This window comes from Vidua chalybeata, chromosome 3 (genome assembly GCF_026979565.1).
Source record: "Vidua chalybeata isolate OUT-0048 chromosome 3, bVidCha1 merged haplotype, whole genome shotgun sequence".
NCBI lineage: Eukaryota > Metazoa > Chordata > Aves > Passeriformes > Viduidae > Vidua > Vidua chalybeata.
In genome coordinates this window covers 92,680,284-92,703,517 of record NC_071532.1, presented here as the reverse complement: position 1 = coordinate 92,703,517, position 23,234 = coordinate 92,680,284, and the positions used below count along the sequence as shown (strand labels likewise).

The window sequence follows — 23,234 nt, the reverse complement described above, 5'->3', positions numbered from 1 at the left end:
TTAGATTCCCTTGCATGAGAGAATGTGTACTAAAATGCATGCAATAAGAACATTTGCTGAATCCATTTATCAGAATTTAAGTTTCCTAAATCTTTTTTTTCAGTCATTTTTTTAAGAGTTGTGAATTCATATACAAGCTTTAAGGAGATGACTTTGCTGATGCTGATATTTATTTTCATCAACACCCATTTGCTATCTTTATTTTTCAGAATAAATTAAAACACGAACATTTTTCTTATTTTCAGAGTTTGAACGTTTGATGGCATTAAGCTATGAAATAAAGAATCCAAGTAAGTTGAAGATCTGAATCTATTAGACACTTCTAGAAGTAATATAATTACATACTAATGACTGGAGTTCCAAAATGATTCTTCCTGAGACAATAGTAACTTCATTTTTCATGGCAGCTTCATTTAGCATGGAACACCTTGCTTCCTTATCTTTTAGTTTGTTTAGAAGAATATTAGTTGACATCAAATAAAATAATTGTTCCTAAATATCTCTGAAGTTTAACTTTGACAATACATTATAAATTGTTACTAGTGAAATCCTTACACAATGTACAAACAGTAAGGTGTAAATTCTCTTCTCCCTTTGGGAAATTGATTTAAAAATCAGCCAAAGACTGCGTCAGAAGACTTTTACCTGTGTATAATTTATTTGATACCCAAAAATCCATAAATAATAGGGAATTGCTAGTATTTTGCTATGATATTCCTATTTCTCACAAGGTTTCATGAACTATTGATTTTTGATTATTTTCTTTTTGTAGCAATACCACTGAAATCAGAATTAGCTTATGAGGTTCTTGATAAAGGAGAAGTTCGTTTCTGGATTCAGGCTGAAAGCTTATCTCCAGATTCTACTTTCAGATTTGTCATTAATGATAAAGAAGTCGAAAACAGTGATGTAAGTATATAATAAGTACTGTGATATGTAATACGTAAGTGATTTTGTTTAAGAAACCTGCAGGTTTCTATTGTTATCATAGAATCATAGAGTTGTTTAAGTTGGAAAAGACCTTTAAGATCATGGAATCCAACAGTTAACATGACACTGCCAAGTCCACCACTAAACCATGTCCCTACGTGCCACATCTATTTGTCTTTTAAATACCTCCAATGATGGTGACTCAACCACTTCCCTGGGCAGCCTGGTCCAGTGCTTGACTACCCTTTTAGTGAAGAAATTTTTCCTAATATCCAATCTAAACTCCCTTGATGTAACTTGAGGCCATTTCTTCTTGTCCTCTTGCTTGTTACTTGGGAGAAGAATCTGATCCCAACCTGGCTACAACCTCCTTCAGGCAGTTGTAGAGAGCACTAATGGTCCCCCCTGAACCTCTGTTTCTCCAGGCTAAACAACCCCACCTCCCCCAAATGCTTCTCACAGGACTTGTGCTCCCAACCCTTCACCAGCTCCGTTGTCCTCTGAACACACTCCAGCACCTCAATGTCTATCTTGTAGTGATGAGTCCAGAACTGAACACAGGATTTGAGAGGTGGCGTCACCAGTGCTGAGTACAATTACTGCTCTGGTGCTGCTGGCCACACTGTTGCTGATACAGGCCAGGATGCCATTGGCTTTCTTGACCTCCTGGGCACATGCTGATGGCTCATGCTCAACCAGCTGTCGACTGGCACCTCCAGGTCCTTTCCCACTGGGCCACTTTCCAGCAACTCCTCCCGAAGCCTTGTTTTGACCCAAGGGCGGGACCTGGCACTTGGCTTTGTTGAACCTCATGCAATTGGCCTTGAGCCATCGAACTTGTCGAGATGTCTCTGCAGAGTCTTCCTCTCCAGCAGAAAGTCTGCGGAGGGTCTCCAGACCCTCCAGCAGATCAACACTCCCACCCAACTTTATCCTTTCCTCTAGATCATTATTAAACAATATTAAACAGGACTGACCCCACTGCTGAGCCCTGGAGAACATAATTTGTGATATCTACCAACTGGATTTAACTCCATTCACTATTATTTTGCCCCTGGCCATCTAGCCAGGAGCTAGTGCATGTATCCAAGCTATGAGCAACCAGTTTGTCCAGGAGAATGCTGTGGGAAACAGTGTCAAAGGCTTCCCAGTAGACAAAATCCACAGCCCTTCCTTCATGCACTAAATGGGTCACCTTGTCACTGAAGTTTATCAGGTCATTAAAGCAGAACTTGCCTTTCACAAGCCTGTGCTGGCTGGGCCTTATCCCCTGGTTGTCCTGTGCATGTTGGTGTCTCTCAAGATGCATGTACTTCTTTATATTCCCTGGCACTGAAGTCAGGCTGGTGGTCCTGTAGTTCCCCGGATCCTATAGATTCTTAATACCATGTTATTAAGGTGTTATAATACCTGAAAAGAAGGCCAATCTGTAACTCAAATATTTTTTTTTTCAGTATAGAATCCCTGTTGCAGTGTGAACCTATTCATACTGGGAAAAGAGTTGGACTCTGTCTATTCAGAAGGAGAATTTACACACAGACCAGTGTTAAGAGCAAATATTTTAGAAAAATAGCTCAAGAAAATGGATGCTTCAGTTTTGGATTCCAAACCAACAACATGCTGTTCCCAAAGACTCTCTGAGGCTGATATTAATAGTTTTATGCATAATGTGGGAGGCATTTGACAGTGCAGCAGTGTTCATAGACTTAAAATTTTTATATGGTAGCACTTTCTATTTTGTTTCCTTAGTTTTGGATTAAAAACTGTGCATTGAACAGCTACACAGAGATAAAAAGATAGGCCACCAGCTTCCCACATTTTTACAGCTCTAGGAAGACCTTTCATATAAAGGGGCATAAAAAAAATTGGGCTGATAAGAAAGCAAGGTCATGCCTTTGCAGGGCAAGAGTATGGTTCATCTACAGGACATAAGCACAGCACTGGAAATATTTTCCTGTGAAGAGTTCATCTCCTGTGCAGCTGTTTGAAGGATTCAGTTTATTCTTGAGAATGCAAATCTTGGTTTGGGTCAGAAAAGCTTTATCAGCATTTTTATACCATAGAAAAGCAAAGAGCATTTATTTTAATTACATATTGACAAGTAGAAGTATTTCTGAGTAAAATAATTCCCTGTTTTTCTTTCTTTAAGAAGTAACAAACCATAGCACTGAAAACCTGAATATTCGTGCCTAGGATGTATTGAAATGACAATACTTTGTCTTGGCAATGTTCATGGAACAGAATGAGCTATTTTTAGTTCACATACGCTTTGGAAGTGTTGACATCAGAAAGAGTCTTGAAATGCAGCTGCATTATTTCACCTCTTTAATTAGTAACCCACAGGTGACATTTATGTTTGGAGACAGATGATATTTTTGTGGAAAGTCACATAAAAGCCTAATATTTATGATGCCCATAAAATCATTGAACTTCATCTTGCTGCATAATGGCAATACTTAGAAGCCTAATTGCACTCTAAAACCTGTCTGGAGACTGGGCTACAGTCACTGAACATGTTCAATAGACCATTATGCTGGTGAATTGTGGCCTGATTCATGACATTGGCTGAAGTGATTAATTTTTCCTGCTAGGTCCTAACAGGGAGTGTTTTTGGTAAGATTTCGAAATAAGCTTAAAATGGAATGAACTGAGTCCCACTTACTCAGATTTAATTTTAATATTTTAATATTTTGTTGAATAAAACTAGATTTTTTTTAAAGTGTTATAAAGAATCAGATTAAAACATACCTCTTGCATTTTTTTAAAAAAACTTTTCTGCTTCTGGCAAAATTTAATTTAATGTTCTCCCTGGGAACTCTTGAAGTAAATGCCAGTGTAGTCCTTGACCTCTCAGGGGAAGAGGCTGTAAGCAAGAATATGACTTTTGCACATTGAAATTTTCACTTTTTGATAGTTTAGGTAAGCTTATTAATGCTCTTTTTAACCTTCCTCACCTATCACCTTAACTCTTACAAATGAAGTCTTACACAAGTAGATTTTCTACTTAATTTCTCAATTAATTTTATCTTGTCTTATTCTTTGACATTGCATCTTTCTTTGCACTCTATATGGGAAATTGTGTCTCCAAATTAACATGCATATCCCTTAAAACATTATTATCCCGATCAATCTGTTAGCCGGCTGCTTTGTCAATTCCACATCTTTTCTTTTTCTTCATTCTTCCATTACCCCATTAAGACTTAAAATATTTATAAATTTGAAAATGTCAGTACTGAATGCTAAATATCTTGACTGTGCGACACTGTTCTTCCAGACTTGTTATCCATACAACAGTGAGTCTGTTTTTCAGGCTGGCCAAGAGGTGTCCCTCAAAGCTAAAGCAGATATATCTGTGGGGTCATTCCTACTACTTTTGGAACTTAGAGGTTCTTCCATTTCAATAAGACTCTAGAGAGCTTAATAAGTGGCATTTTTACTAGCTTTTTTAATGTTTCTTCTTTTTCTCCTTCCTTAAACTTTATCTATCTGTTACTTTAGTACCATTCTTTACTTTTGGAGATCAACAAACAGGTTTATCAAGGCATTCTATTTATAAGACATCATGTCTACTTTTAAAAATATGTATAGTAAATTTAAAAGTAACAGGGTCTATAGTAATTCACTGTATATAACTCCTAGATGGTGACATTTACTGTTCTATGCAATTGTGACTGGAAGTTAGTGTGTAATATCCTTGGCCACATCGTTTACCTGAAAGTATTCACCAAGAAACTTCTATGGGTTATTTTTACTTAGCTTTAGGAATTTGTTAGTTGAGATTCAAAAAACATCAGTGTTAGTGGGGCACATTGTCCTCATAGTTGTAACTCACTGAATAAAAGATTATTTTAGTAAAACATGGTTATATTTATAACAGTACCTGAAAATTCAAAACACATACTCTGCAAAGACTGTCCAATACTAGCTTGTAATTTTCTGTTTCCATGATGATTCTTGACAATAATTTATCTTTCTGAAATATTTAATAAAAAGCAAACACATAAAGGACACAAACAGTGAAAAGCATATTTAACTTTGAATTCAAGTCAATATTTGGTGTTTTGTGTATTCAGCAAACACTTATGTGGGTAACTATATATCCTGAAAGAATTACATCTCTCTTTTGCTGGACTTGGTCAATCCCTTTTGGGTCCCAGAAACTCTGTGGGATTTGCACAAGTTACTTTTCTCATGGTCGTTTGCTTAAAGTGCTCTTTGAAAATTACACCTAGCATTAAATGAGAAAATCATTATACTTTTCTTATGAGAAAATAAGAACCACCATTGACTACTATATATGTCTCAAATATTTAGTAGGGATGACTTTTTGGATTTGGTATGATGAATTTATTTGAAGATCCACATTTAATATTTCCAGTTGTTTCTGGACTCTGCAAGGAATAGTCCTTCTGCCTAGCAAACGCCCTTGTTGAACTGGAAGCTGTAATGCAGCTAAAGGCTGGCTGTTAGGCTCTTCAAATATGCACAGTGCCATAAACAATTTTTTCAAATACAAACCAGATATATTATGATGACTTGAGGATTCCAAATGCAGCTGCACACAGAGGTTTCTGTCATCACTGGGATCTTATTGCACAACAGTAAATAAAACAACATTTTCTTCCCTTAATTTACAATTAAAAGGACATGAAAAAGCTTGACTGTGGGGGAAGGAATATAACTCATAATTTATTCAATAGGAATAATAAGTAATTTACAGTATACTGAAGTACTTATTTGTTTATTTCAGAGGCATAAAATAAATTGTGACCGTTCAAGTGGCATTATAGAAATGGTGATGGAAAAATTCACAATTGACAATGAAGGTACCTACACAGTACAGATTCAGGATGGAAAGGCCAAAAACCAGTCCTCATTAGTTCTCATTGGAGATGGTATGTTCACTGAAACATTGAGATATTGAAATATTGAAACTTTGACTCTGATGAAGAAGTAAACTTCAATTATTCAATTTTGAGTAATTTTGTGACTAACTCATTTTTCATTCACCTCTTCTAAAATTTAGCATTCAAGGGAGTATTGGCTGAGTCTGAACTCCAACGAAAGGAATATCTCAGAAAACAAGGTAAGACAGAGCAGATTGGTGACTTCAGGCCCAGTTTACAGCTAATGATTCATCCCTGGTGAATGCTAAACACTTACAGCTTCCTTTCTTTATTAGAAGATATTGTTCAGTCTTAGGAGACACTTGAAACCTTGGTGGATCTTATTTTCCAACTTTGTCAATTTGTGACAGAACCTTCACTAAAAGAGAAAAAAGGAGTTCTCACAAAAGGTTTCCTTTGCTCAATATTCATGAGAAGTGTGCCTGCTGTAGGCTCCGTTCCAACAAAACATTTAAGTGCATTTAGTTTTAAGCATTCAAGTTGTCTGTTCAATATAATTGACAGAAGAGTAGATGGACAAGACAAGTAGTGCCAGATAAGGAAGATTAAAAGCTTGGCCCTATGGTTTCTATTGAGGCAAAATTCCAGGAACTAAATGTATATTTGTTGCATAGTTGCTATGCATTTGTAGAGTTTGTTATATGCTCATTATCAACATTGCTTGCAGCTGAATGAGAAAATTACTATTGGATACCTAATTCAGAATTCTATCCCTGTGAAATCCTTAAAAAACTGACCTTGAGTTCTAGTTTGTAATTTTCACTTGTAAGCAGATGGCTTTCAGGATGAAACTAACAATAATTATTAAAAACTTTTTTTCCTAAATAGTTCAGGTAAGATTCTGTACAGAAGTAACGTAATTCTATTTTTTTCTTTTTGAAGGCTGTTTAAAAATGATTTAGGAAAGAAATTATACCACTTACAGCATAAACTGACAAAATATTTCAACACTCCATGATTTAAGTTAAAGTCTTGGACTTTGCAACTTCCCAGGTTTAGGTATCAGAATTAAGGCCCCTGATCCTGCCAACACAAAGACACGTACATTTATTGAGATAAGTAAAAAAAAATAATTTTAAAAAGGCTATGTATGTCAGCAAATTTTCATCAGGATGTATTTCTTGGCAAGAGTGGGACCTTCATGGGGAAAAGGAATATTTTCTGTTCTGCCTGTAATATTTAACACATTTTTAGATTTTACATTATTTGGGCAAAAAATGTTTGTCATGAGTTTGTTGTTTTTACATTAAATACATTATTTGTACTCTTCTTTGTAGCTACTTTGTTTCTTTCCTCTGCTTAGTTGGTAATTTGGCACAAAGATATTCAATAAAATAATTTCTCTCACCATTTTCTATTTTGGAACATTATCCAATTCATACAGATTCAGAGATAAGAGTCAGGTTTCTAAGCTGTAATGTAGACACTGGGTAACTATGATAAAAACTTGCAGGATTTTCCATCTAGTGCATGGGTAGTTCAGGAGTTCCCTCTTGTTCTTGTGTAAGGATGTTGAAATTGTCATCCTTTTTCTTTCTTTCACTGGATTTTTCTGATACTCTTCATTCTACAACATTGCTTTATGATTATTTTGTTTCTTAGGTCCTCACTTCTCAGAGTTTTTGTATTGGAATGTTACAGAGGAATGTGAAGTTTTACTTTCTTGTAAGGTAAGGAAATATACTGAATTTATTTTTTAGAATATGTTGATGAAGAATTGAAGTAGAAAAATGTGAAAAAATACTTAGATACCTTTAAAAACCAAAGTTTCATATGAAAACTATTTATTATTTGGAAAATTTGAATATGAAAATTTCTGACTTAAAATTTTTCAGCAGTAGTGTTAATGAAAGAAAAAAATGTTATAGGAAATTTCTAAATGTATAATGAGGTGGTCCAATTCTTTATAAAAATTGTGAGCCATAAGAATAATTTGCATGAAATATACATCCCTTAAGATGTATTCCTTTTCTTCTTCCTTAAAAATAGCTAAAAAAAGCCAGAGTTCAAAATCTTTCTTTATTATTTTCTGATTTCTCTAACAAAATGTCTTCTTATTTAATCAACTGTAATCAAATGTGCTACAAAGACTTCGAGAATTAAGATTATAAAACATGATTTTTAAATTATTTCTGGCTAATGACTTTTGAATCTTAAGTAATGATAATGTATATTGATTTCAGTGTAACTTCTGCTGTTAACATCTTTAAATGCCTTTCTGAACAGATAAATTTTCATTTGTTTTGCTCTTCTAGAGTGACTAATTAGAGGTCTGAAAAACTAAGTACATTGAATTCAGGCAGCAAACTCCTCTTCATTCTCTTTTCCTCTAATATGGACTATTTTGTATTAATTTTCTCCTCTTCTTTTGAAAAACTTTTGGCTTATAATTAGACTAACTTGAATCATTCTTTATGAGCAATTTACATGCACATTTGTGGGATTTTTTTTTCTGCTCATTAACGAGGACACCTTTAACCTCAAATTATTCCTAGCAGACCTGACCTGGTGCTGAAGCTGCCATTCCATGTGCTCACAGTTTAGGGCTCAACATTAGTTAACACAGTACCTTTGCTGGAATACTTTATAATCTCCACATGCATGTGCCTCAGGCAGGAACCCTGCTTATCCTTTCATTCACATGGGGAATTAAATGTCACTGAACCAGTTATGCTACTGTTAATTCTCTACAAATTAATCTGAAATTATCCTTCTTTCATTGACTGTAAAGCCTGTTTATAGCACTGAAGCTGTGAAAGGCTGAGCATCTGATTATTTGCTTTTCACCAGTGTGTTTTTTGTTCACAAGGTCAGAACACTTTATGTAAATGAAATCTAGGATGTGGGCTGCTTGCACACTCATCATTTTTACTATGCTATTGACCTTATAATGTTTGTTACTGTTAGTATGTGACTGGCCGTTAGGTTCACATGGAACTGTTGTTTATGTCTGTTTAACTTGTATTTATACATAGAAAGAGTTTGAAAAACAAAGCCTGGGTTTGTCCTTCAAACTCCACATACCTGACAAACAAGTTAGAAGTGTGGCCACTTCGTGCTATTTCTGTGGTAATAAAAGCAATCAAGGAATAATCCCTGCCATCTAAGGCCATATCATAATACTTGACCCAGGTCTCTTCCAGGCTCTGTTTACTGCACCTCTGCAAAAAAAAATTGTCAAGGGAGTTTTTGCCTCTTTTAAGAGCCTGGGATAATGTGAAGGAAGTATCTGTAAGAGAGGGTACTTTACCTTGACTTTTTTAAAGGCCATTGCATGGCACAGGGAAACTAGGAAATCACATCAAGTGGAAGCTTGTGTAGGGCAAAGGACGGACTGTATGATCCAGGCCCATATCAGAAATTATGTGGAAATATGGATTGTGTTATAAAAGAGTATATAAAATATTACCTCACATATCCCTTATTTTCTACATGATTGGACCTGACTGAGTTTTGATTGACTTAATATTTAATTATGAATTAGCTGGGACTGATGACCATGTTCTTGGTATTGTAGCCCCTCAATGTCAGTGGAACATGGTTGTCCATTTGAATGAAAATTTGATGATGTTTGCTTTTTGCTTTTTGTTTTATCTTTATTTTTCTTCATATGCTAGCAACTACTGTCATTTTGCTTCCAGTAATTCTAAATTTCAGAACACTCAGAAGCTACTTGCTCTTGCACAGCTTTGGCCCTTATTTGTACTGTGTCTGTTAAAAGCAAGATTTTTGGTGTGTGGCTAAACAGTGAAAAATGTAACATTTCATAGTAAATGCCAACATGAAATAACTTCAGCACTGCAAATTGCATGTGTCTGAAACTCAGTCTATTTATTGTCAGATTGAGTGCTAACAGTCTTTGATGAAAAATTGTTGAAAAGCATTAAAGTCTTGTTCCTTCAGGCTTTGTTCAAATAAAATTGCCACTCATGTCATAGGACTACAGGAACAGCCACTTTGTAGTTACTGGTAAATGTAAAATGTTGCTCACTTTTCTTCAGCAAGTCATTGCTTTGGGCCAGGTGGTGATCTCAAATACTGTCAGAGATCCATAGCAACCATGCTGGTTATTAAGCAAGAATAGATGTGATTAATTTGAGCATGTTTGATAGAGATGTCTAGGAATCAGTATAGAAGACCCTCTTATTTGTCACCTCTATGGAGAGCTTTCATAGAGCTGTTCATCTATGGAATGACTTCTCTAATGTAAAAGGGTTAGAAATTGGTGCATGTTTTTTCCTCCAAGCAAGCCACTTGAAAATTATTGCAGATCTGTATTAAGTTCCTGGCTGCCCTCTAGCCATTTGCTCCATTTTTTGCCTTTTCCTTAAGGAGCCTTTTTAAAGCAACTGCCTAGGGACTGAGAAATATCTTGCCAGCTCTGTCTTCCTACCAAAGCCACAAGGACTGAGAATTCAGGCTACACATCAAAATACCATTGCACTTTTATGACTTTTAGAAGGGTATGGAGATAGTGATGTCAAATAAACCATAGTGTTTATGAAAGTGAGGATAAAAAAATAAGGGGTTTCTAAAAAGAGCTGCACTTTTAGCTTCTTTGAATTCACAGGTGGAGGTAATTTATCCAGCAATACTTCAAGTGTAACCAATATACAGTTTTTATATCAAAATTAGAACAGTACTTCAGGTACAGCTGTAGTCTATTTAGGTGTTGTTTCAATGAATTGCTGCTACTACAGCAAAATTCTTGCTTTCAAACAGCATATGCACTATGGTATTGAGCGCCTTTTTTGTTGGAAGAGACTGCAATTTGTAGGATTCCTCAGGTCTTTGTATGTCCCATAGGACTCAATATAGAAGGTAAAATAAAAAAGGATTTTTGGTGTGGCTCACAATTTTGAAGTCTCGGATGCTTTCAGAATAGTGATTTCAGTTGCTTGCTGCAGCTTATCCATGGGAGAGACATTGCTTAGGTAGCTGCGATAAATCTCCAAATTGGCCAAAGACTAAGATAGGGCCTAAGTTCTGTGTTACAACTCTCTGGAGTCACAGGGCAAACACAAAAAGATAAAGGAGAGTTCAGAAGCTCTAATTTGAAAGATACTTCTTCCACAGCTATCTCTAGACACTCTAAAAGCACAGAGCAAGGGTGCAAAATGATTTAAGGGAAGAGATTGCCAGGATTTTCTTTAAGGATTTTACAGGGCTCTGAAGTTGTAACCTGTATACTGTGCTACAAAAACACTGTAGGACTAAGATTTGCTTAGCAGGACTTGGTTGAAATTGGTTTTTCACTTAGCTTTATTTAACATGTGTTATAAAAAAATGGTTTCATATGTTGAAAGTACCTGTGTGACTTCTCACAGTGCAATACATTTCCTCCGGACATAGCCAGGCTTATGTGCCTTTTCCGTTGTACAGGTTGCAAACACAAAGAAGGAGACTGATTTTAAGTGGTATAAGGATGGTTCTGGGGTTGATGTTGAGGAGCTGCCTGATCTGCAGAAAGGAGAATGTCACCTCAGTATTCCCAAGGTACTGACTGTATCGCCTGCCGGTTACAAATGACAGCTTCTGCTTGACAGACTATAGATTTGCCAGACAAAGCAGCAAGCCAGCTACCTGATTTTTGTGAACAGTTGTAAGAAAAAACATATTTTCTGCTCTTCAATTAGCTGGTGAATAACTATTGCTAGCAAAAAGTATTTGGTTTTTTAATCAGCTCAGCGTTCATGCTTAAGTTGCTTCAGAGTCCTTGGGTGACCTGTATCTCATTCTTTATTATTACTCCTTAATTTTTCAACTTGTTCAATCACCTATTTTTTAACAGTGTTTCAGTTTTATTGCCTAAAATGAATAAGTTTGAAGTTTATGGCTTCTTAAGATTTATCTTTATGCAAACAGGATAACCCAACTTCTATCTGAAACCTTAACTTACAAAGTTGCTGCCTTTGTGAAGTGACAAAATCTCCCAGAATGAGATTTTATGCTTTCAGTAATGTGCATTACATCTAAATTGTTTATTTATTGGCTTCATATTCTTCTAATTTCCTTCCTTCATTTCCCTTGAAAGAGGATACTGACTTACCAGCTTCATTTTTCTGGAGTAGACTTTTTTTGGGGAGGGTGGTTTCTGCTTGTCTTGGATTGCTCTTGTTACTAGTAATTAAATTTTATTATATTTCTGCTATGGTTTATGTGCTTCTGGATTTGTATAAGTCTAAACATTAAGTCATCTCCAATCTATATATAAATTTTTGTATATTTTCCTTCAGGTTTTAAAAGAAATGAAAACAAACCCACAAAACCCAAAAATCCCTACTGCCTTTAATGCAATATCACTGTGATAGATTTCAGAATATAAACTCTCCAAGGGTAATGAATTAATTATTTATTTAGAATAGATATAATTTGACTACAGTTGCTGCTTGAATGCAAGCAGCATGAAGGAGCTGATGTTACAGGATATAGATTTGCTGTTATGATTTACATAATTCAAAAAATAATCATTTTTGTTGAAGAAAAATTAGATTTCTAAAGTTTGTGTCGGTTGCAGTTATGCCTTGTTACATCTTACTCCAGTGCTTGTAATTTCTACTGACCAAGATCAATCCTGTCTTTTTGGAACAAGAAAAAAAAAAAACCTCATGGTTTCTAGAGGAAATTGAACTGAAATCAGAATAGGTTTTAGGCTTAAGAACTAAATGTATCTCCATAAAAAAAGCATGAACCAGCCATTCATAGTGTCCATCTCCTCTCTGGTAAGGTTATTTATCCAGAAGACAGTACAATGTATGTTGTTTTATTTAGAAAATTGTGCAGAAGTTGAGCAAATCTAGTACTATGTAGTACTATCAAGTTTGTCAGTAAACATCTTGTGTTTTCCTTGCAGCTGTCTCGCAAAGATGAAGGAGTTTATAAGGCAACACTATCAGATGATAGAGGTCATGATGTATCTTCTCTTGAATTATCAGGAAAAGGTAACATTCAATCTACTGTGGTGGAATAATGATCTCCACATGTTCTCCAGAGGTGTTAAAGATATATCGTTGCAAATGGCAAATTTGCATATATTTTTAGCATTCTTTGAATTTAATTTCTCTTATCTGCTGAACTGCAGATCAGCACTTTAGGAGGGGTGACACTGCACATTGTTGTGATTAATCTCTAGCATTTTGACAGGCAGGAGATGAAATATGTTTCTAACCAGATAGACACTCCATTTTATAGAACACTCTCTCTCAGGTTTGTTAAGCTTTAATATCTACAAAAAAACCTAAAGCAACAAAGTGCTATGTTCATGTGGGACTCTCAGTGGGGACCAAGAGTGCTTTTGATTCTAAATCATAAAACTGTTCTGTGGGTTAGCATCAGCTGGCATCTCAGCCCCACACAGCCACTTGCTCACTCTCGTTCAGTGAGATGGGGGAGAAAATTGGAAGGGGAAAAGTGAAAAAATCCTGGGTTGAGCTAAAGATGATTTAATAGGTAGAGCAAAAGCTGTGTATACAAGCAAAGCAAAACAAAGAATTAATTCACTGTTTCGCATGGGCAGGTAGGTGTTCAGCCATCTCTAGTAAAGCTGGGTTTCATCACATGTAACACTGACTTGGGAAGACAAACACCATCACTTCAAATAGTGACAAATACCATCACTTCAAAGTGCTCCTCACTTCCTCCTTCTTCCTTGAGCTTTATATACTGGGTATGATATCACATGGTGTTAAATGTCTTTTGGGTCAGTTGGGGTCAATTGTCTTGGCTGTGTCACCTCCCAACTTCTTGTGCGTCCCCAGCCTCCTCTTGGTGAGGCAGTCTGAGGAGAAGAAAAAGATTTTCACATTGTACAAGCACTGCTCAGGAATAGATAAAACCTCCCTGTGTTACCAACACTGGTTTAGTCACAAATCCAAAACACAGCATAGTAAAGCTGCTATGAAGAAAATTAACTCTATTCCAGCCAAAACCAGTACAATTTCTGTCCCTTATTCCATACCATTTATGTCATGCTCAGGTCCCACACTTTGCAATGCATTCTCATTAATTACCTCCTCCCTTCCTGTCCTTTGATATATACACAGATATCATTCCCTTAGTCTGTGGATTTGTGTATGTGTATCCTGACCACTGGAGTAAGTAAAAGGTTCTGTAGGTTTCCCTCATATGGTCAGGGCTTCCACTGACTATACTTCAGGTATGGCAAACAGTGTTGTGCTTGAAATGTACAGTGAAATGCCTGTTTAGAGAATTCACAGTATCTAATTCTGTGGCTCCAGGAGGCTTTGAAAATGTCAACCAGCAAACCCATGAAAACTGCACTATTATACCAAACAATGGCTCTCCTAAATGGTGGAGTTAGCCTTGAAACATAAAGGATAAAAAGAGAAGTCTAGCAGGAGCAGGGAAGACTGCATGTTCTGTGGGGCAGGTTACTTCAAGCTCAGTATCCACTGACATTCAAATGAAGTCAAATGCAAATAAGAGAATATAAACTAAAATAGACATATGATAGACATTTAGAAAAGGTTTTATATTATATCAGACATCACAATGAGATACAGCAATTCTATTTACATTTAATATTTTTCATGTAAAAAATGTTTGTTTACTTTGACCCTGAGATGAGCTCAGTTGGTTAAAGCATAGTGCTAACAGTGCCAAGGTGCTGGGTTTGATCCTTGTATGGGCTATTCACTTAAGACTTGGGCTTCATGATTCTTGTAGGTCCTTTCCAACTCAGAATATTCTGCAATCTTAATGCACAACAAACACTGATCTGTTGCCAACATGAGTGAATTTTACTTAACTTTGGTGAAGAGTGCTTCCCTGGAAATATTTGCTTAGATCACACCAAACAGGCCAAAGTGAATCTAGATTCATCTCAACTGCATGTAGACATTTGTCCCAAATAATGAATATTTTTTGCCAGTAGATGGAGAAAGACATGTTAAAAAATTAATTCAGTTTAACAAAAATCTTAACATTCCTTTTCAGCAGATGGAGGAAGTATCTGTAACAAGAGGAAGAGTACCAGGCTGAATTCTTAAGCTGTGGTTTATTGCAGAAGGCTGTATTATCAATTGCTAGTCTCCCGGACATTTTTCTTTTGCATAAATTCTGCCCATTATTCTCTCAGAAAAAAAAAAAAAAAACATACAAAAAACCCCAAAAAACAAAACAAAACAAAAAAAAACCCAAACAAACAAACAAATAAAACCCTGAACAGCCTCATTTGGACAGTATGGTTAACACAACCCTACCTTCTCAGACATCTGTAATGTAAGATATAGATATAATAAGCAATTAATGTCTTTATGTCAAGGTATGAGTAGAAGCATACTGGAGATTGCAAAGAATTATGGAACTGTATCATAATATTTTTAGCTGAGACAAAAATGTGCATAAATAGATCAATACAGAACAAATTTATAAGTAGTATTTTCTGAACTTCATGCATTTCTCTGTCTTCCGTTTTCATGAAAATTAATCAATGTTGAATAAGCATCCTTCAGACTTGACTATGCATTCTTTAGACTATGGTGGTTGTTTTTCTTTTTATCTTACACGGTGTCACTGAATATGATTCTTCTGCTATGAAAGGGTCCCTCACTCTTGTGCCCTTGTCTCTGGGGTTCTCTCCTGCTACAAACCCATCAGCTCTGTGATATTTCAAAAGCTTGATATGATACCTGCTTTATTTCACTTGCTGTTAAAGGACTTCACTTCTGTCAAATGCCACCCTACAGCTAGAAGGTGAAACTGTTTTCACCAAGAATGAGATAATTTCTTTTTCACCTGCACTCTCCTTTGAATGTGAACTATTCAGTTTTAATGACTTTATTTCTTTCTGCTAGCCTAAGGGAGAGAGACAAAGATTTGGCACCAGACAGCTGACTCCACAAAAGGCTGAGATATTGAGTGACATAGCACAGAATTCATATGCTGTACACAGACAGTTTCCAATTTGTCTTGTACACCTGTTGCAATTTTAATGGTTTTCTTTGCTTAAGGATATGAAGATTTCCCATATTGCTTTAATTAAAGTGAACATAAAAAAGCTATATTCTGATTGAATTTTGATGGTACATTGTCTTCCTTTTTTTTCTTTCCTTTCTCTGTGCAGTTTATGATGATATAATTCTGGCATTGAGTGGAATGAGTGGTAAGTAAATGCTGTCTTGAATTTTCATGTCATTTTTTATTTTGAAGTCACAAGAGGCTGAGACATAAAACTTTTATTTTAAGTGGGAAATCTCTGAGAGTCTCAATGTTATGTTATTATGGACATTATTAATTTTCTGAACAGGCAGTTGACCTTGCTAATTGTCACTATTAAAAGGGAACAAAGTATTATTCCACCTGGCTTGTTTGGTTTAGTTTCTGTGAAATTATTGCAGCAATAATTTTCTTCCTACTTGCCATTAGTAAATGAATGTTGATATAGAGAGAAGGAGGTTCTGTTCCCAGTGAGAAGCTGTTCTTTCCATTTAAAGAAGAGGGTTTGCAAAAGAATAAAATTTTTATGCAAATAGAATCATTATACAACTCTTTAATGGCAATTATATGATTAGATTATTATTTCACAATGGATCTTGCCAGTCATGATGCTTGTATATGACAATAATGTCACAAACTTATACTGAACTTTCGCCTGATATAAATCAGCAAATGTTCCCTGAGAGCTATGACAATTGTCTCTGTGATACTTGAGAATCATGACCCAGGTCTTGAATTTTCTTTTGTCCAGACAGTACAAATAATCCACTGCTCCATTTCCTGTTCATTCCACTATCTCTCCTATTTGATCCACATGTGCTCTATTTAATCTAGGTAAGTCAGCCTCTCCCCTGAAGATTCTTTGCACTGAAGAAGGAATAAGGCTCCAGTGTTTTTTGAAATACTACAATGAAGAAATGAAAGTCAGCTGGTGCCACAGGTAGATGAGAATATTGTTTCAGTTTTACTTGAGAAAAAATGCTGTCTTTACAATTTAATATTTACTATTCCGTGGCATTCATTTAAAAATTGGAACACATTAATGAATTTCTCTTTCCAGAACAATATATTCTCTTTTAACATAGAAAGTACATAAGGTAAAAGAAATATTAGAAGGCTCATACAACACACTCAGGAGGGCTGTAACAGACAGAAAAAAGGAATCTACTGTATTGTGTTATCTTATTCAACACAAGACTGTTTGTCTTCTATTGTATCTGCTTGAGTTTTAAAAGTGACAGTCTATTCTACCATCCAATTCATAGAAGTATAAAAGTAAAGAATGCTACATGGATAATATGGGAATATCAGTATGCATATTTATATTTATATTTACATTTACATATAGAACCCCCTGAATATTTCAGATTTTATAATGTCTTACACTTTGATTGCCTTGAAGATCATAGAACAGAGATTCTGAATGAATAAAATTTCAATTCCTATATGAATACAAGGACAATAATCAGAGCTGTTAAAAGAAAGACCAAAACCAACCAACTAACTGACCAACCTCTCCCAGCTTCCCATCTCCTTTAAATGGAGTTATAGCAATTTTTTTTTTCCTGGAAAAATTGAAATGCTACACAACCCATGTTTTTATTTTTTTCCCCACCATGTAAATTTCTAGCTAGCATTTAATTATCCACTGTCTTGCATAGCATGAAATAAAATACAAGTTCTAGACCTAGTATTCATCATCTATTCAGGGCACAGTGGGAAACATTATATGCAATATTTTCTAATATACAGCCATTTCTATCCAGAAATCTAATTTGGTAGGCTGAACTCAATGAAGCTGTCTTAAAGAAAGGAAAATGGTAAAAATACTTTTTCACCATCAAAATAATTCTAGCTATGAAGTCAAATCAGCTCTGTCTAGTCAAATAAAATGAGTGATCAAGAAAAAGCTAAAACTGACTTAATTTCTAAAAAAATCCATCTAAAGATGCTTGGGGATGAAGAACGGAAAGAAGTATTTCTGTAGTTAATGAGCGAAAGAAGAAAGCTTTCTCTCTTCAGTGCCCTCTTTGAGGCACTGAAAATGGTCTGGTTTATATGCTCTCATTAAATAGCTTCTTCTATTTTCTCTGTTCGGGACAGACTTGTGGACCAGAAGACCACCTGATCTGAATCTGCAGAGCATTTCTTTTATTCTTAACTAGGAGTGATGATAAGTCAAGCTAATGTCATTTTAAAGAGTTTTTATTACTTATCTACAGTTAAGACATTTTCCTTGTTTTTTTTTTTTTTTTAAACAAAAATGTACTTTAACTTGATGCAAGAGTAACTTTTCGTTAATTGATTTTTGAAGTTAATGAAATGCAAAAGATATCTTTCCTTCATCAAAAAAAGTGATTTGCCTATAATTTACAACCCCTATGTATTATATTTTACTGTGCATGAAGTGCATAGAACCCTAAGCATTTTCACACAGAATCATGCATGTGCATAAAGATGTAAGCATAGCTCTGTGTGAGGAGGGAAGGAGAATGAGAAAAGGGTGAACAAATGAATCTTAGAAATAAAAACTCAAGTTAATATTTTCAAAGTGTTTCATATTCCCTCCTGGAAGCAAAGAGTATTCCGGAAAAATGAGCCCATTAGTTGCAATCTATCTATAGCTTAGGAATACTATGTTATCATTTGTGACTTTTATAGATGATTTCCTCTGGACAACATACAGGAAAAGAATGTTCAAACTCATCTCTATGAATATTTTTTTTTTCCCAGGGAATCTAAGATTTCTTCTGGTGAAAAGATGAAGATTGGAGGTGGAGAAGATGTTGCCTGGTTGCAGATAAGTGAACCCACTGAAAAGGATAAGGGGAACTACACATTTGAAATCTTTGGTGGCAAGGAATCCTACAAACGCACGCTTGATCTCTCTGGGCAAGGTATACTTATAAGATCAGATTTGTAATGTGCCTTTTCATAGATTATGCAGATTTTATTGGAAATAGAGGAATTACAGTAAAAACAGATAGTCTTTGATCAGAACCAGTGATAAGTAAGTTTTATAACTGTTATTATCTTTTTAGTCTTGTATCTGTTTTCAGCACCAGCTGCATGGTTTCTCATTGTGCTACTGTGTGACTCTGTACAAGTTTTAAAAGAGCTTTAAACATGGCTATGTGTTTAAATGTTTATTGAGCCCCAGTGCAAGTCATGTTCATGGAAAATAACCCTCTCAATTGTTTTGTTACAGCTTTTGATGAGGCATATGAAGAGTACCAGCGACTCAAGTAAGTGCTGCATCTTTTGTATTTTAATGCCATAACAACAGTGTCAGCAGTGTCAAAATATATTTTATTATTAATTTCATCAATAACATTATATGTTTCTCTTTCTTTCTCAACAACTTTAGGGCAGCTGCTTTTGCTGAGAAGAGTAAGTTTATTTTACATTTTATCATAGGTGTTTTACAATGTGATCTAGTGTTCTTTTTAAAGCATTCATCATGATATAGTGCCATAACTTACTGAATTCTGTGGCTACAGAAATCCTCTGTTAGCACAAAATGTTGCAATAACAATAGTAATTTGTGGATTCAGTTGTCTTTAATTGCAATGGAAACACACTAAACACTTCACATATTTTGCAAGCCTCCACTGTATCTTCTTGTGTCTGCAGAGATTTGGTGAGGTGTGAATTGTGTGTCATACAAAGAGGTGTTGACTCTGAAAGCTGCTGAGAATACCAAATATTCGGATCTATCTATTAAGTAAAAAATTGCCAGCTGCTGCCTGTTCTGCACTGCGTGCTGAGACCCAGACTGTGGGGAAGCTCGTTACAGTTAGGGACTGTATGAGGACTGGCAATGATATAAATTCCCTGGTGATGACATGATGTTTCTGCCCACAAAGTCCACGGCAGAACAAATTTTTCTTTAGATTTTGGATACCACCAAGTTGCTAAAAGCACCGTCCTTACTTTGCTCTGGGCCCAAAACATAAACTGTCAAGCTCAGCAGTTGTTATTTGTATCAATTTAGAATGCTGTGGCACAATCTCAGTCAAAAAAATCTAAAGGGATTATGCAACACATTAAACACCTCCCAAAATATCACAAAAATTGTGGGTTTTTTTAAAGGCAAAAAAAAAAAAAAAGCTGTGAGTCATGACTCCAAAATCATTAAGAAATTAGTAATTTTGAGGTCTGAACTTCATACTTCATATGGTCACCATATTTTTCTTTAACTCCTAGATCGTGGTAAAGTCATTGGTGGTTTGCCTGATGTCGTTACTATAATGGATGGGAAGGTAAGGACAGCTTTTGTCTTGCTGAGCAGTGAGAGGTTTGCTTTGATGTCAAAGGGTGAGGGAATGCAAATGGTTTCATAGAAACTGAAAGGAGAAGAAGAATAATTTTATTTTTAGTTCACATCTATAATTTCATAAGTAGAACAGACCCAAATTATCTAAAATGACTGTGGAATATATCTGCTAAGTTTTTAATATTAACTTACTAAGACTTGATTAATTATTATAATTTAATTATTAATTTTTCTTAAATGACATCACTTTTGAAAGCAATAGTAATTAAATGTTGCCTATGTTACAAAAAGGACAGAAAGAATAAAACTCACACTAATACACACAAGTTATTTTCCCAAAATTTTATTTTTGTGTTTGCATCAGCATTCCTTTATATATTTTATAGTAAGTCTAGTTCCTATATGCTATTAGTTAACTTTGCCTCCTACACAATATCACTTCAGGAATACCCACAGACTCAGCTTGCCACTAGATTGCACCCATAGTATATAAATCTTCCTTCAGCATTCTGACTTTGGATGCATTAATTGTGCAAGACCACTTGTATTTTTGAACACATGCTGCTTTTGATCACCAAAAAATTTCTTCCTGTTTTATTTTTACTCTGAGTTATATCACACCTATTCAGTCATCATCAATCAAGAAAAACTTTCCTCAAAAATGTGCATGTGTGAACGCAGATGGACTTTCTCAGCTCCCTCTGGATCAGGATTTGGTGAAACCTGAAGGGGAATGTGGAGGGAATATAATGAAGAATTCTGGTAGAAATTGTCAGTTTAGGGTTGTTGACAGTAGGGTTTTTCTTTGTTTTATTTTTTTCCTGTTTTCTTTTTTATTTTCTTTCCTAACACAATGCTGCATATGATAAATTCTTAAGGTGATTTTATCTAGGGCCAAATTTTGTGCAGAGTGAGTTTTCAGCAAAGGTAAACAAAATACGGACTAAGCAATGCAACTTTTCAGATGCTTCTTTCATTTTTTTCTGTGATCACTGTACCTAAATACATGAAGTTTACACACACACTCTTAGAGGGTGGTCAAAATGGGGTTCAACAGTACATCTATAAAAAATTTGGAAGAATGCTCATGAAAATTTTACAAGCTCCTTAAATCTCAGTTCAGCCATTGAGAAATGCTAAGCTGCCAGGATGGTCCATTACATAATATCAGCTATTTTCTGAATGTGCTTCACATGCATGTAACACATGGCCAGGTTGGACAGGACTGTGAGCAACCTAGTCTAGTGGAAGGTGTCCCTGCCTGTGGAAGATGTCCCTCCCCATGGCAGAGGGATGGCAAGAAGATAATCTTTAGGGTCCCTTTTAACCCAAACCATTCTATGATTTTGAGAGCACTTTACCAGTATTTATGTATTATTTATTCTCCATAAAATATTTCCACTTTTTCAGTCAGCCACACCTGGAATCAAAGTCCAGTGATTCATGTTATGTATTCTATTTTAAGTTTTTTTTTTTTTAATCATCTCAAGCAATAACCTCAGGAGGCCTTGGTCAGAAAAGATTTGCTCAGTTCTCCTCCCTACTGTGTACAGGGAAGCTTCAAGGATGTTTTTAAAACTATCATTGCCTGAACCTCATGTCAGACTAATGGTTTGTCAGGAGTCTCCTGCAGGCAGGACTGCAATGACAGTCCAACTTACCATCTTCAGACACTGAAACCCTGAGGCTGTTACTGTATCACAGTTACTGGTGAGATGGCGGAAAGTCTGAAGGGAAAAAGAAATATTAGGGACTCTACTTTTTAGTCTTCAAGAACATGATACCATGTCTTAGTTTAATTAGCTAAGAATAAAAAATGCCTAAAAACAATACAGAGGTTAAACAAATCCTATTGATCTCAAAATTACTTCTGTTTATCTCCCTCAGACACTGAATCTGACCTGTACTGTATTTGGAAATCCTGACCCTGAAGTGGTTTGGTTCAAGAATGACAAGGCCTTTGAAATTGATGAGCACTATGCGTTTTCGCTGGAACAAGGGAAATATGCCAGTTTAACCATCAAGGGGGTGACTTCAGAAGATTCAGGCAAATACAGCATCCATGTCAAGAACAAGTATGGTGGGGAAACAGTGGATGTCACTGTAAGTGTGTACAGACATGGTGAAAAAATGCCTGAAATTAAGCCTGGTCAACTTGCTAAACCCAAGCCAATACCACCATCAGAAGAAGTCCTCAAACCTGAGGGCAAATGAAGATTCTGTAACAAGTGAAGCTTCACCCTATGTTTGACAAACATAATAGAATATATAATCTGTGTTTGAGCTATTGCCACACAAAATTAATTTGTAATATCCAAAGGGAAACTAAGTTTTTAAGTTTGCTTAGGGAGGTAGCTGTGCTGTGGTGCTGTACACATCTGCAACAATCTCATTTTGAATGCATATAATAGACTTGCAAACAGTGAAAAGACAAATTCCTGCCAGGGGTTCCCATATGAAATGGCAAGTTTCAAAAACCTACAAACTTACAGTAAACTTTCATTTTCACACTTGTCAATCCTCTGCAAAAAAAACCCCAAACTCCAAGCAATCCAACAAGCCTCTGAGAACAAATGTCCCATCAGTAAAGGTAGTGAACTGCAGTCAGATAGATATTCAAAGATGGTCCTTTCGGCTTTCAAGCCCTTGGTCCTGTACATTTAGTGAATAATCTTGCTTTAGTAGTGATACTCTTGTTCTATCAATAGTGTGACTTTAGTAGACTTTTACAAACCTCCACTCTTTATTCACTGAACCATAAGTCACGTGGCTGTATTTTGTTTTTCCTGCTTTGTGCTAATAAAACTTTAAAAGTCACCTTCGCTACTCACTACTCCAATCACGCCTAACTAGTTCTATTTACTCTTCTTCATTAATTATTGCTTATTGCACAATTTCACAGCTGATAGCATGCAGACTATCGACTTTCAATAAAGAATGCAAATTATGGTTAATCACAGACACTGGATGGCACTTGCAACATTAATTTTACTTTTTACAATACAGGTCAAGCTTAAACTGGCACCAGAAGATATGTATACAATTCAGTCACTTAAGATAATTATGTCTTTGATTCTCCTCAGTGAAAAGAACAAGGGGACTCTTCCATGGGTGATGTTCTTCTAGACAAAATTTTCAATACATTCTTATTGTGAAACATTCAA

General features: G+C 35.6%; 1 protein-coding gene across 1 annotated transcript in view; it reads left to right on the top strand.

Annotated features, from left to right (window-relative positions):
* The window catches only part of MYOM2 (myomesin 2), a 71,607-nt gene extending 48,576 nt beyond the window's left edge, over positions 1–23,031 (top strand). Inside the window, exons 24-37 of the mRNA XM_053938014.1 lie at positions 246–290; positions 773–909; positions 5,681–5,825; positions 5,957–6,016; positions 7,440–7,507; positions 11,220–11,333; positions 12,691–12,778; positions 15,922–15,960; positions 16,629–16,734; positions 18,528–18,691; positions 19,003–19,039; positions 19,162–19,184; positions 20,001–20,056; positions 21,958–23,031. Of these exons, the coding sequence (XP_053793989.1) occupies positions 246–290; positions 773–909; positions 5,681–5,825; positions 5,957–6,016; positions 7,440–7,507; positions 11,220–11,333; positions 12,691–12,778; positions 15,922–15,960; positions 16,629–16,734; positions 18,528–18,691; positions 19,003–19,039; positions 19,162–19,184; positions 20,001–20,056; positions 21,958–22,284 (1,409 nt within the window). The 3' untranslated portion in view covers positions 22,285–23,031. The remainder of the gene's footprint in view (positions 1–245; positions 291–772; positions 910–5,680; positions 5,826–5,956; positions 6,017–7,439; positions 7,508–11,219; positions 11,334–12,690; positions 12,779–15,921; positions 15,961–16,628; positions 16,735–18,527; positions 18,692–19,002; positions 19,040–19,161; positions 19,185–20,000; positions 20,057–21,957) is intronic.
* The last annotated feature ends 203 nt before the right edge of the window (positions 23,032–23,234 follow it).